The following is a 13,174-nucleotide window of genomic DNA, read 5'->3' on the forward strand; positions in this document are numbered from 1 at the left end:
GCGGCCGTGCAGGTGCTCGTATCTGGCCGAGCGATCGTCTGTCGTCTGGTGGGTGGGCTAGTCTGCAGCGTTGGCACAGTCTCTGCGTATTAGTTCCCCTTGCAGTGCTTCTCCCTCTCGTGGGGGCTGTTGGGAAGCTGGCACTGGCAGCGCATTCGCAAGCGCGGGTTGGAGCCGCCGCCCCCGTGCAGGTGGGCTGCCTGGTGGCCTGCTGCCTGGTGCTGGCGGGCGACCTGGTGCTCACCCTGGTGGAGGGGCGCTCCCGGGTGCTCGGCCGGGGGGCAGTCGTGGACCTGAGCGCAGTGCACAGCGAGGCCAACTTCTGCGTCCTGGTGGGTGCCCCCCTCCCGCCAGGCACGGCTGGTGCTCGTGCTCTTGCACCCAGTGCCCCCCCTCAGGGTTGCTGCCGCCGCCTCACACCCGGTCTGGCCTCCCCGCTGGCGCAGGAGTTTGAGAGCGGCGAGGCCGAGCGGGAGAGCTGCGCCCACAGCTGGCTCTTCTGGTTTGCCACCGCGGAGGAGAAGGAGCAGTTCTTGGCCGTCGTCTCCGCCTGCTGGCAGGAGATATTCAGGTGTGTGGCCTTGCTTCTCCACAGTGGCCTTCCTCTTTCATTACCGGGGGAAATCGACCGACTTTAGGTGTCTGAGAAAATATTTCTTTTGTGCTACGCATATTGTTTATGCACATATCACAGTGGCACAAAATGCAGGTGATTCAATGCCTTTTCTAACTACACCAATTTTAATAATGTGTTCATAAGTAACGGTTGCAAAAAAAAAATATATTCAAAATTTTCATCCAGACATCAAAGAAAAAAGAAAGAGGTTGTATATGACAAACTAGGAGTACTAAAAAATATTGAGAGAGAGAGAGAGAGACAGAGAGAGAGAGAGTAAACTTTCTTTATTGGGAAAAAAATAAAATGGAATCTTCGGGGTGGTTTCCTTAGTCCAGGACACCTTGATCTCGGGCTGCATCCACAGCCCTCTCGACCAGCTGATGCTGATCTTCGAGGGTGGAGCTGGCCTCTTGCCAGCTTGCTAATTGCCACACACTGAAACTAGTGCTTCAGACCAGTAAGCCATAGTCCCAGCACTGTCAGAGATGCAAATACAAAGTGTATATATATCGTTAAGCCTGATTTTTTTTTTCTTTCAGCATTCCTAGCAGCTCAGGTGCCTATTTCTTGCGTCCCCCAAATTCCTGTGAATATATTATTTCTAGCAACTGCAGTTTTGCGATCCTCAGGCAGGAGAAGCTATCGCCATGTGAGGTTGTGCTGGCTGACTTCAGGGCTGGTTCACCCAGCGCTTCCCGTACCTTGGTTTTACGCCTTAAAATAAAAGTTTCGGTGATTTTAATTCCTCCGTGCCTATGTTAACTCCGCTAACTCTTCTCCCACCTTTAATTTTTCTTAGATCTTCCACTAGTGTGTGTACTAGTCAGTGAAGCGTCACATGTGCCCTTGTGTGGAGCTACTTTGACATCGTAGACTTTATTAAGCTTGATGCAGTCTAAAAACTAACAAGCTAAAGGCATTCTGCTTCCATGCACAAATCGTCTCATGGCTTGTTTTAACTGAGGAAATGAATTGCGACGACCTGCCAGAAACATTGCCGCCAGTAGCTGGCCAGCTGATTCTGTCTGAGGGTCGGCAATCCGCGCAGTAGTGCAGTCAAGCCAAGCCTTCTTGAGTAAGCGTCATATAAAACATCATAAGAAATTAACAAGGAAGGTGCTGAGAGAAAGACAGCACTTTTGAATTGATTTTTCTACTACATAAGGTCTCATAAACGCAACGAGAGTGGTCAAAACAGGGCCTAAAGACTCCAGACTACAATTTGTGCAAGTAATCTCGCTCATGTTTACAAATCCCTTCAGTGTCCCTTTAAGGGGCTGTGATTGCAAAATACAGATTTATGTAATGTGAAAAAAGCAGCTTTTGCTTGCTTACTCAACTTGATTTCAGCCCTCAACTCCTTCTTTCTCTTTTTTTTTTCCTACCAAGAAAAAGAAGTAGGAGACAGCGATGAACTTTGAAATTACACATGGCATGACGTCCGCAGTGAGGCAATAGAGGGAGTACTAAGAGCAGCTGTCACGCCAGCTGCGATCCAACGAAACTGAAGGCACCACTGCCACTGCAAAGCCATTCTTCTTGGTCCAGAGCTTTGGTAGGCGGCCGCGCAAGTTCCTGCAATGTCACGAGGGCCTGGTAATGAAGGGGCTGATGAGTCGCCGCTCCTTCTTCTGCCTCCTTAAACATGCAGCTTAGTGTTAATCTGTGTTAACACTGGTATCGTTGCTGTTGGGATGAAGCAACCTTTTAATGAACCACCCTTGTACCATAATTTCTCGCGTAATGAATGCACTTAGTTTTTAGAAAATTCTGCGTGAACTATGCAGGAAAAAGTTGCAGTATAGATTTTAAAAAGTTCACAATACAGATGCTAAGAAAAATGCTATTGAAACCTTACCTTTTCAGTGAAAATAAGTGTGGAATTATGTAACCCAATTTTTTTGTTCACAACATGCAAGCACCCCCTCTTCCCCCTTGTGGCGAGTAGGTTCATGCCTCTACTCACCATCGCAGCTGTCTTCCTCACTGAAGTCGCTTGTGGCTTCTTGGTCCTTGACCCACAGCGCATCACCTTCCATGCCGTCGTAGCTGTTCCCGTCGTTTTGAAGCTGCGGACGATAAGCTTGGGGGGAATCGCACTCAATGCCTCCAGTATCCACCGGCAGAGCATGTCGATGGACGGCCCCCTTATTTTCCCAGCTGGGGTCGGGTGGGCCATCCACTCCGTGTACAGCCACCGCACGTTGCCCCTGAAAGGCCCGCTGACCGAGACGTGGAGCGGCTGCAGCACGGTGGTCAGGCCACCTGGGATCACGGGGCGCAGCTCCTGCATTCGGCACCCTCCGCAGGCTGGCCGTGATGGCCCATGAGCGCATAGGAAGGGCTGAACAGCGACGTGGAGAGAAATGGCCGAGTAACGGAACAGCATAAAGCAGGGTAGAAATGGGGTGTGTGGAGTACATTGGTTGCTTTGCTTGCATGCTGCCGCACTTCTATGGTGCCATTAGCCAGAAGGTTTGGTTTCTGTTTGGCAGATGGTGTTCCACAAGGGTGCAATTTTTAAGTTGTGAGCTGCGGAATCGGTGTTTGCGTCACCAGCTACTGTTCGTGTTTTTTTTTTTTTTTAGAACGCTTTTTTGACATTTCTGCCAGTACTGTGGTGTGATATTGAGCTACTGTGATTGTCGACAGCATCAGAAATCATATTGAGATACAAATATTGAACAGTACGCTTTCTATTTGCACCGCACGTTTTATGCAAGTTTTCAAGAAGAGAAGTGGGGGTTGGGTTCACCACGCAAGTGGGTCCTTTACACGAGCAAATGTGGCATCTTGTCTTCACGGCCCCTTGAACAAGCCAGTGGTGCTTTTCCTAGGGCGAGCGCAAAGCGTTGTGCACAGGTTGGCTCTGGCCGGCCGGCCGCTCACTCTCACTTGCCACTCTTCTCAATTTTTGCTTCAAAATCCCGATTTTTGATGGTTGCTTGCGCAGTGCATACGCATATTTCAGCTGTCATATTTTGTACCTTGCAGTCTATTTAAGCAGACACGAATGTAGGGGTTTCCAAGAAGTCGAAATTTTGAGTGCTGTTGGCCTTTTAGCTCATCAATGAAGCACTTTATGCCACCCTAGCCAAAATTGGTATTGTGGCTGTGCTGTTCGTTTCACTGTGGGCATTGCTGGAACAGGCTGTGGGCCAAAACTGGAGCACGATTGTGCAGTAAGGAACGGGAGAGTCACTGTGCGTCCTTACCTCTCATGTCCGAGTGTGTTGCAGTCATGTGCAGTTCATGCGAATAAGGCTCGAGGGGCGGCTTCGACACGCTCACTCGCATGCGTGGCATAGGCACAGCTGTGAAGAACTCGCGCAGTCCTGGGCAGGGTATGGTACTGGGACCTGCCAGAATTTTCGAACCGTGTCGGGGATGACGTCACAGCTGCGTCACACGTATTTGTCTACTTGGTATGAGAAAGTTTCGGTGTACTTCATTTGGTCACGTATGCATGTACAGGAAGCGTCTTTGCGTTACCTGTGTTGCCTTGCTGCAAGAGCAGTGCTTGGAGACGCAAGGCTTTTTCTTGCCTAGGTTTTCCTTTGAAGGGGGACCATGTTTCTTGAGGAGGTCCTCTGCCAAACCCCTACGTAGAATAGCTGTGCCAGCACACTCAGTGGAACACCCAGGGCGGCCTCTCAAGGAAGGGTGCGAGGAGAGGGAGGTGCTGAGGGGCTGCAGGAGCAGAGGGAGGAGAAAGTGCACCACTGATGCCACCGTTCACTCGGGATGGTCGAACCGGCACTGAACTGCCACCAACTGCGTCAAGAGGTGTGGGTGGGACCGAATGGCGGGAGGGGTTGGTGAAATGTTAGCGGCTCACTGGTCCCTTGCAAACAGGGCATGCGCATCAGTGATCTTATGTGGAATTTACCCCATTAACAATGCTAGTTCCAGCACACATTTGCTGTCGTAGCTTGTGCCAGAAAGGTCTATCGTTGGCTTCAACTTCTCTGTACTGCATATCCTGCCTTACGCAAGTTTATGCCTCACTCTTGCCACTTGGCATTGACCGGGTGTTAGTAGCGCTGTACTGTTCTGTACCCTAGTTTGCGCGACAGTGTCTCAACGGTGGAATTTTAGCCGTGCCCTTTCCTCGACCAGGTATCGCTGGACGTCTTGCCCTTGTCGAACGGCAGCCTCAGGAATCACTGCCTGGCACGGGCCTCCCAGCTGGAGAGGAGGCTGACGGAACTGAAGGAGTTCTGCCTCGACAGCTGATGCGGCTGCCTTCAGACATGCATCCACACCAAAGGTCCTGGTGTTTCCTTTCGCATAGTGCTGTGATCTGTAGCAAGATATGTACGATGCTGTGTTATGCAATGAACAAGTAAGTGCAGCTAGATGAAAGGCTTTGCACGAGACAAGTTCCTACACCCTGTAAGAGGAGACTGAAAGGGTTCTACCAAAAATGTGTGTTTAGCTTTTATCTTCCCAGCGCGCCTGCTCTTCCCGTGCTGTGTTGGTACCCCCCTTTTTATTTTGTTGTTCCCCAGGAAGAGGTCCGAAGTCTGCATTTATCAGCAGGCAACGTTCTGTGCGCGTCTCATTATCTTTTAAGAGGTTTTGTACATGTCAAAGGAAAGAAAGAGTATCTCGTCCAGTGTTCTTTTTTGTTTGTTTTAACCCATGGAACGCACGTTTTTTGTTTTCCTCTTTGGGGGAGGAGTCAGCGGCAGCGGCCAAAGAATATGGCTTCATATTTGTTTTGCAGTTGTATCGTATCGCCTGTGATCACGACGATGATTGTTTGCTGCTGCGCACGATCTCATTGCAGTGAGTAAACTTCACATAAAGAAGCTGTAATGTCTTTCACCCTCTCCCTCGCTCCCATTGATCTTTTTGTGGCCCCAGCAGCAATCATGCATAGCTCAGAGCTTGCATGTGTCGTCAAACAGGAGAAGCAACTGTCGGCGTCAACACGATCGGCATCCAATGGCTGCCGCTGCAAAGAGGAAGCACTTGGGTCGCCACGTGTGGGAGCAGGCGTGCCGAGCAGGAGCCGGTGCGTCGCCACGTGGCAGGCGCACATGGCTGCATGTGTGCACAACAGGTGCACACGGAGGGAAAGGCAACGCGTGCAATGATTAATGTCAAGAAATGACACAAGAGGAAGTCTTTGCCAGTCGCGAGGCTTTCAAAGCACGTGTGAACTTTTCAGTTGCCAAGGAGTTTTTTCCCCAAGTAGTGTAGCACTTTGGCTTAGGGTCAAAGAAATTTCTTCCCAACATTTCGTTTTAATGTTGCCGTAATTTTATCACAGAATTCTGACTTGCATGCTTTTCAGTGTGTTAACTGCTCTGAAGCTGCTGAACAATGCATTTTGAAAAGTCTGAGGAGTGTATTGAAGTTGTCCAGAGTCAGCCTTGATTGCTTTGCTTGGTTCCCGGTCAGTGCAACATCATCCCCTTTTATGCTGCATTATTAGGCTTGTGTGTGACATCTTGGCTGGCCACTGATAATTTGTGTGCTAGTGTTGTTTCTAAGAAAGACCATTTGCACCCTCAGGTGCTTTTATGTTTGTGTTTCTGGAATAAGTGGCTGTCAGTGCCGGGGCTTTGGAGGAGTGCACATGGCAGTCAGTGCTGTTGCGATGCGGAACGCACAATTGCTGGGGTGTTTCATACTGCCCTCTAGGTTTTTAGTTTTTCTGTAGACAACCCTAAAGCTGAGAGGTTTGGTTCCCGGAGCACGTTTGTGCTGCCGAACTGAATGCCTTCAACAGGAGGCACTCAAAAGGCGCTGCTGTGGTAATTCAACCACTCCTTTTGAGGCTTTTCAAGCAAGAAGCCGATGTGGCCAAAGTGTTTTGTGTCGGTCATGTTTTGCACCTGTGATCCTGGGCTTTGAGATCTGGAGTAGCGGTGACATGTCTTGTTGCCAGGCGTTGGGCAAAGCTGTGAGTGAGGTGAAGCAGCTGCAGTCTAGGCTGTGATAGACGAGTTGTGCGTTCTGACCGTGGCACCCGGGCTCCCTGGTCTGCTTGCTCGTGGGTAGTCGCTGCTTGGAAGGGCCCAGTGCATCTCGCCACTGCATTGGCAAGCTCGAGTCAGCGGCAGAGAATGTCGCTCGACGCCTCACGTGCAAAGAAAGTGACATTGAAGGCGCGTTTCCCGCACAAAATTGGCTTGCAACGTGTGTGGGCCGCACAGCATACTGGCAGGGCAGTTTGCAGACTGCTGTGCGGTCGGGGCGCCCCAACTTCTGGCACAGCAGCCTTGTTCGTTCCTGTGAGTGTCGCAGCACGGCGGCCAATGGGAACCCCATGCACTTGTGGTGCCGTTGTTTGATCAACACTGTGATGCTTTGACTGCCCTGCAGCAGCGGAAGAGGGCCTCTGGTGTGGAGGCTGTGCAGCGCTGGCATGTTGCTCACGTGGTTGATCGCCTTCTCTCCCTTGTGCACTGCAAGGTCTCTCGCACCTGAGCAACAAGCATCGGCTCGAGCAGCTATGGGCTGGCAATGGGCCAGGCTGCAATAAGAAGGGGCTGCTTTGCAACGATCAGGCCACCATAGCACTGGGCGCTTGATGGTCCCTTGGTTGCGACTGGTCAGCAGCAAAGTGCCCGCAGCAACGACCCACTTTATGCATGCTTCATTGCTTTGCAAGAAACAAGAAGACTGTACGCAAGCTGCTGAGACATGCACCTGCTATTGGTGGTAGGCCAAACCTGTGGGGATAAACAGCTTCGGCTTAGATGCTGAATGTAGTCTGTTGGCATACTGATGAATAATACGAAGGTCTAATCACATCTCATACACTTATTTAAGCGTTCACATCCTGCACAGCCCTTGCATACTGGGTTAGTGCAATCATTGCTGTGGCTTTTTATGAGTCTATGTGTCTGTTTTTGCTGACCGCAGCTTAATGATTCGGCAACTTTTGTCACGAAAAGCGGCAGGGGTACAAGTACACTGTTTGAGCTTTTCCGTGGGCATTCTTCTACTTGTGTGGCAATGAGATTGTGATGATCTACAGCCCATGACACCTGTGAGTGCTTGGAATGTAAAGAATTTTTATTTTTATGTTGCCTCTGATGATGATTGCTGTTGTCCTGGCTGCAAAAGGTCATCTCTCTTGAAGTGGCCACTGTGATTCCTCAAAGCAATTCGCCTTAGTCGTTTCCATGACGACGGAAGCCTTGATCTTGATGTCGAAGTCGCTGTGCAAGCAAGCAGGCAATTTGTTGCAAACTGCACCGTGTTTTCCTTGCTCGTGATGCTTGGCACCTTTAGCACGTCTTGTGCAAGTGCTGAACTGCGTTGTGTGCAAGCTCTCATTCGATGCAATAATAAAGGCGCCATCCGTGCTGGCCTGTCGGATCAGCAGGGGATGTCTTGGCTGAAAACAAGGCTTTGCTTCTTTTTCTTCTCATTTGGCTCTGATGGCTACTCTTGCCTCTAGAAACCATCACTTTTCTAAAACATTTCAGATCTTACCGGTTAGAAATGCTTTTCTGCGTCACACAATAAAATCAGGAATAGTGGCTGCAAAAAGAAAAACCCTCATAACGAGTTGAGCGCAACCATTTTCACTTGCGTGGCGCAGTGCGGGGTCTTGGATTCTCTGCTCCTCTTGTGGTGCAGCTCTCTCCCACTGCCCTGCTTGCCAGACCACCTTGCGTGGGAGTGCCCCAACCATCTGACGCCGTTCTTTCCCATCTCCAGAGCAGTGGCAGTGCCAACTTACCAGCTCATGGCATCCAAGTCAAAGTATAATTTCACGGGCCTGGCAGTGGCGACATCTCGCGGATTTCTGGGCTTAGAAAAAGCCACCCTGTGACCCACCTTCCTGTTTTTTTTTTCCTTTATTTTCGCTCGGATCGTTTCACTCACTCACTCACCCACCACTCACGCTATGCATTCGGGGCATTTGTTGTGTTTGAGCCCAAGTCCGAAGCTCCTTTCATGAAGAAAACATGCATCCCGTGTGTTCCATAACTCATGGTGTCGAACCGAAACCGAACCGATGGTTTTGCTGGAATTGAACCCGAACCTGAACCGTTCTTTTTTGAGCATGCTGAACCCAAACTTGAACTGTACCGAAAAAATAAGTTAGAGTTACCGCTTCACAACAAAACAGTTGGACATTCCGTTATTGATATAGCGTGGTCACTGAAGTCATTTGGAGATTTTTCTTTTAACATTATGGTTCTTTAACGTCCAGGAACAGTGCAGTGCATATTCACTTGATATGTCTCTGTTGCTGCACAAAAGTTACCAGGTCGATGACACAATCGATGGATGAACGGCCACGACGGAAACCATTCATGACTGCTGGGTAAACGTTGTAGTGCTCGAGGAACCACTCTAGACGTGCAAGGATAACTCGTTCCATAAGCTTTCCAATGCAGCTGGCAAGTTCTATGGGTCTGCATGCCACAGGTTCCACCAAAGATTTTCTAGGTTTCAGGAGCAGAACAAGGCGGCTAGACCTCCATTTTTCAGGAACTATTTCATCACGCCCCACTAATTCATTGGAACATTTCGAAAGGGCGTGCCGGACGTTGTTGCCAAGGTGGCAGAGAGTGGTATAGGTGATTCCATCAGGCCCAGGTGATGACGATCTCTTACACAGCCAATGCCGCCTCCAGTTTTTGCGTCAGAAACAGGACGTCCATGTGAGGGTCCCACGATGCGGGAAATGCGGGCATGTGAGTGCAAATTATTAGCCAGGTCTGTTCCACTGGCAATCCGAACACAAGTCCTCTGCTACTTGGAGCTCCCGACGCTTCTAGTCAAGAGCCAAAGCCGTGAATGGGGAGCGCTGTTGCCGGGGGGGGTCGTCAGCCCTCTCACAATCCTCCATATTCCAGACCAGTGGTTCCCGAATGGGGGTCCGTGAAGGAATTCCAGGGGTCCGCAAAGCCCTCCCCGATGCCCTCCCGGAACGTTCCCACCTCATTTTGGTTTTTGTTAAACCTTGCTGGAAATGCGAAATGGTGGCTTCGCTGCAGGACTTGTACGTTGAATTTCTCCGCGTAGCCTGTAGGTGTCTTCGATTTGGCTGCACTCGTTGCGCTCCATAAGGTGGTGCAGCGCCCGCCTCTGCGATTTTCGAGGGCAGCGCACGGCGCCTGCACTTTTCTCTTCAGTTTACCCACAATGCAGAGAGTGCAGGATGAGTTCACGGCTTTCCCTGCACTGAGGAGGTGCAGAAGCAGACGACAAAAGTGCAGGACCGGTTCTGCAGTGGCGGCGCGTGCGCTGAACTGGCTGAACTTGCGCAGAAAGTGCAGGCCAAATCGAAGAGACCTCATGTTTTAACGAGACCTCATGTTTAAACGACATGCAAGCAATGCGGAAAAGCCAGACACGCAAAATGCTGGGGGACTCTTGGCTGCAAGAGCAAATTGTTCGGCAGTATTATGCGCATAGGGATTAGACAGGCATAACAGGTGGGAATTGAATAAGAATGTTCCCAACCTAAGCTGCAGGTGCAGATTGTTTGACATTGACGCAATCAACATTAGTTCAATGTGGGGCAGCAAAGTAACAGGGCAGGGGGAGGGGCTGAATCAGTCAGCCCCCAAAATTTTCTAATCGCCGCATCTCCCCCACTTTCAGTCTTAACACGAAAGGGTTTTATTCCGGGGCACACAAAGATTTCACTGGCGTCATATCCGTCACGGAAATGGCGCCAGTACAACGAAGCAAGCGGCCTGTAAAGGGTGCACCCCTGCACACACTGTCTTCTTGCGGGGAAGGAACCTTGGGACTAAAGAGTTCGTTGAGTTCGTTTTCGGGTTTTATATTTTAACATGAAAGTTTTATACCGGGATAACCAATATTTCACTGACGTCATATTCGTAACAGAAATGATGCCAGTACACCTTTGCAGAAGCGACCCGCCAGCAGGATGTCGCTCACCAAGCACACCCACAAGACGGCCGCCGGACGCAAATCGGGCTCGGCTGCAAATTTCTCTGCCCATTTCACTTTCGGGTTTTACCGGTTCCTATGACAGAAGAATCAACCACAGTTATTTTTTTCATATTTACACACCGAGCTGGTATATTAATATGTAAGAACGACAAAAATGACATGAAAAATGACTAAGACCATGTTTGAGACAGGTTCTCTTTCTTTTTAATCTTTTTTCACCGGTGGCATATTTCTGGCTACGCCACTCTCATGGGGTTCCCCGTCACCTATGCAAGCCTGAAAGGGTCCTCGGCACGCTCATGAGCAAAATAGTGGATGGGCAGGTCGGCCACCGCATTGTTGCACCGTGCAACAGTGGCTCACGCCATAGAAGTGCCTAATTGTTGCATTCTATAATTCCTGCGGATGCACAGGGATAATCGGTGCTTGCATACTGTGACATAGAAGTGCTTACATTATTCTTGGTAAAGTATCGTCCCACCAATTCACTTCTGTATAGCAGTGAATTCTTGGTAGCAGAGAGCTAAAAAGAATGTTTATGCATTTGTCAACTGTCGCGACTTTTGTGCCATTTCTGTACCAATTTTTCAGTGGTATAAAAGGGCAGGTAGATTTTTTTTGTGCCTGTGACGTCATAAGGGCTAGGCAAAAGAGTGCCTGTTGAACGCCAACAACGTACTTCATTTATTTACCAGGTTATCTATAGACTAATTGTTTATAGACATTAGGATAAAGCCATCTTTTGAATAAAGCAGACTTGTGCTTTTTAGGTAAAACGCCTTTGATCTACAAAGTAAAATTTTTTTTTTGCACTTACTCAATAATTTTTTCCAGTCCAGTTCTGTGTGTTGATTATGGTGTTTAACGTGCTGAAATGACACAGGTTATGAGGCGCACGATACTGAAGGGTCCAGATTAATCTTGACCACCTGGGGATCTTTAACGTGCGCCGAAGTCTCGAACACATGGGCGTTTTTGCTTTTCGCCTCCATCAGAAAAGCGGCTGCCGCGGCCAGAGATCGAACCCTCGTCTTTGGGCTCAGCAGCACAGCGCCTTAGCCACTGAGTCACCGCGCGGTGGCTGGTTCGGTGCGTAGTTTAGTCGAACCAGAACTGAACCGGAAATTATCTCACTCGAATCGTAACCGAACCGGTAGTTTTTTCGGTTCAACACACTGATTTAACTGCAATAGCCACCGTCAAAACCAGGCTGTTTGAAACATTGAAACATAACGTGACACTCCGGGACGTTCGTTTTTGAACACCTCGCTCTTCAAAGACCCGTGGCACCTCGTGAGTTTTCGATGACAGGCAACAAAAATACATGAAACCTTAAAGAAGTACTGACACTAAATTTCTTGCTTTCAGTTTTTATGCTGTAAAGAATACCTATTGGCCCAGTAATTACGAAAATCGAACCGAAAGCCATCAGCCGTATAATTATAGCACGTTTATTGCAACCAGTTTCAAACTCGGGCGTCGCACGGTAAAATGGCCGTTCGTAGGTCAACCTGCAAGCGGGCCAGTCTGACGTCACGGTCTCATCCGTGACGTCAGGGACGTTCGCCGAATTGTCTGCTACGATTGCACATGGTCCGCACTCGCCCGAGCAGTCGACATGTCGTCTGAATCGTCAGACTCGGATGAGTCGCTGCCACCCGACAGACAGAGCAACTGTATTTGGCCAGGCAATTAGGCCGGCGATGTCTTCGCCGTCGTCTGTTTTTTAATATCACTGCGGCTCGAACCGGCGCAGACCGTGATAGCAACAGCATGTCGCCACTCTTATAATCAATCTAATCGCGAAAAAGAAGCTCCACATGCGAGAAAGTAGATGTTAGTGTGGTGAAAAATTGTGCTAGGGGTTGTTATCAGCGCTGAATTTAAAAGCGGCGTTCAGATATTTGCCGCGATGGTAAGCCTACGCTGACCGGCAGCCATAGCCGGCAGCGGAGGTTCGGCGCTCCGACCCAGCACTGCCGGCACCGCGGTGCGGCAGCGGCCGAAAGATGGCGCCACCTCCGCAGATGTCTTGGTCACCGATCGCTGAAACGGCAATTATCGCCAAAATAAAGCTCAGTATGCGAAAAAGGGGATGATAGTGTGGTGAAAAGTTGTGTAAGGGATGGTCATTCGCAGTTGTACAGATATCGCCACGATACTAAGCCTGAAGTTCCCAACACCCAAGCTGACCCGAGCAACGCCGAGCCCGCTGGCTTGGGCGACAGTTCTTGCGGCCGCCGCCGCGCACGAACTCGGTCCACTTTTAGCGCTGCGTGTCGTCGCGTGGAAAATAATGCATCTTGGCGTCGTCGTCGATTTGCTCGGACAGGCTTCCACGAGCAGTACTTCGCATTGCGCCAGCTTGCCATAGCACAACTTGGGCGAGCTCGGCGACGCGCACCGCGGCGTCGCCGCGGTGCGCGTCAATATTGCGCACCGCGCAGTTTTCGGCACCAGTGCAAGGGAACACCATGCACCGGCCACGAACTGAAGAGCAAAGACGTCGAACACGCAAAGTTTACAAGCATTGCTCACACAGCTACACCCGTACGTCTCCTGCCCAAACGAGTACCACCGACAACAGCAGCGCAGGATATCGTTTCCGGTTCCGAAAACGACTATATGACGTCACCCTGAACCGGCCACACACGC

At 50.0% G+C, this 13,174-nt stretch overlaps 1 protein-coding gene across 3 annotated transcripts in view; it reads left to right on the forward strand.

Annotated features, from left to right (window-relative positions):
- LOC144144298 (pleckstrin homology domain-containing family M member 2-like) overlaps positions 1–7,986 on the forward strand; it is a 66,920-nt gene extending 58,934 nt beyond the window's left edge. For 2 of the 3 annotated variants that reach the window (XM_077675674.1, XM_077675673.1), the window contains 3 exons: positions 192–332; positions 447–568; positions 4,735–7,986. In XM_077675674.1, the coding sequence (XP_077531800.1) occupies positions 192–332; positions 447–568; positions 4,735–4,855 (384 nt within the window). In that variant the 3' untranslated portion in view covers positions 4,856–7,986. Of the gene's footprint in view, positions 1–191; positions 333–446; positions 569–4,734 lie in introns of those variants that run through there. The other variant, XM_077675675.1, reaches the window with a different exon arrangement.
- Positions 7,987–13,174: the final 5,188 nt, after the last annotated feature.

The sequence above is a fragment of the Haemaphysalis longicornis genome, unplaced genomic scaffold, assembly GCF_048455015.1.
Source record: "Haemaphysalis longicornis isolate Haplotype H1 unplaced genomic scaffold, Haemaphysalis longicornis Haplotype H1 scaffold_7, whole genome shotgun sequence".
Classification (NCBI taxonomy): domain Eukaryota; kingdom Metazoa; phylum Arthropoda; class Arachnida; order Ixodida; family Ixodidae; genus Haemaphysalis; species Haemaphysalis longicornis.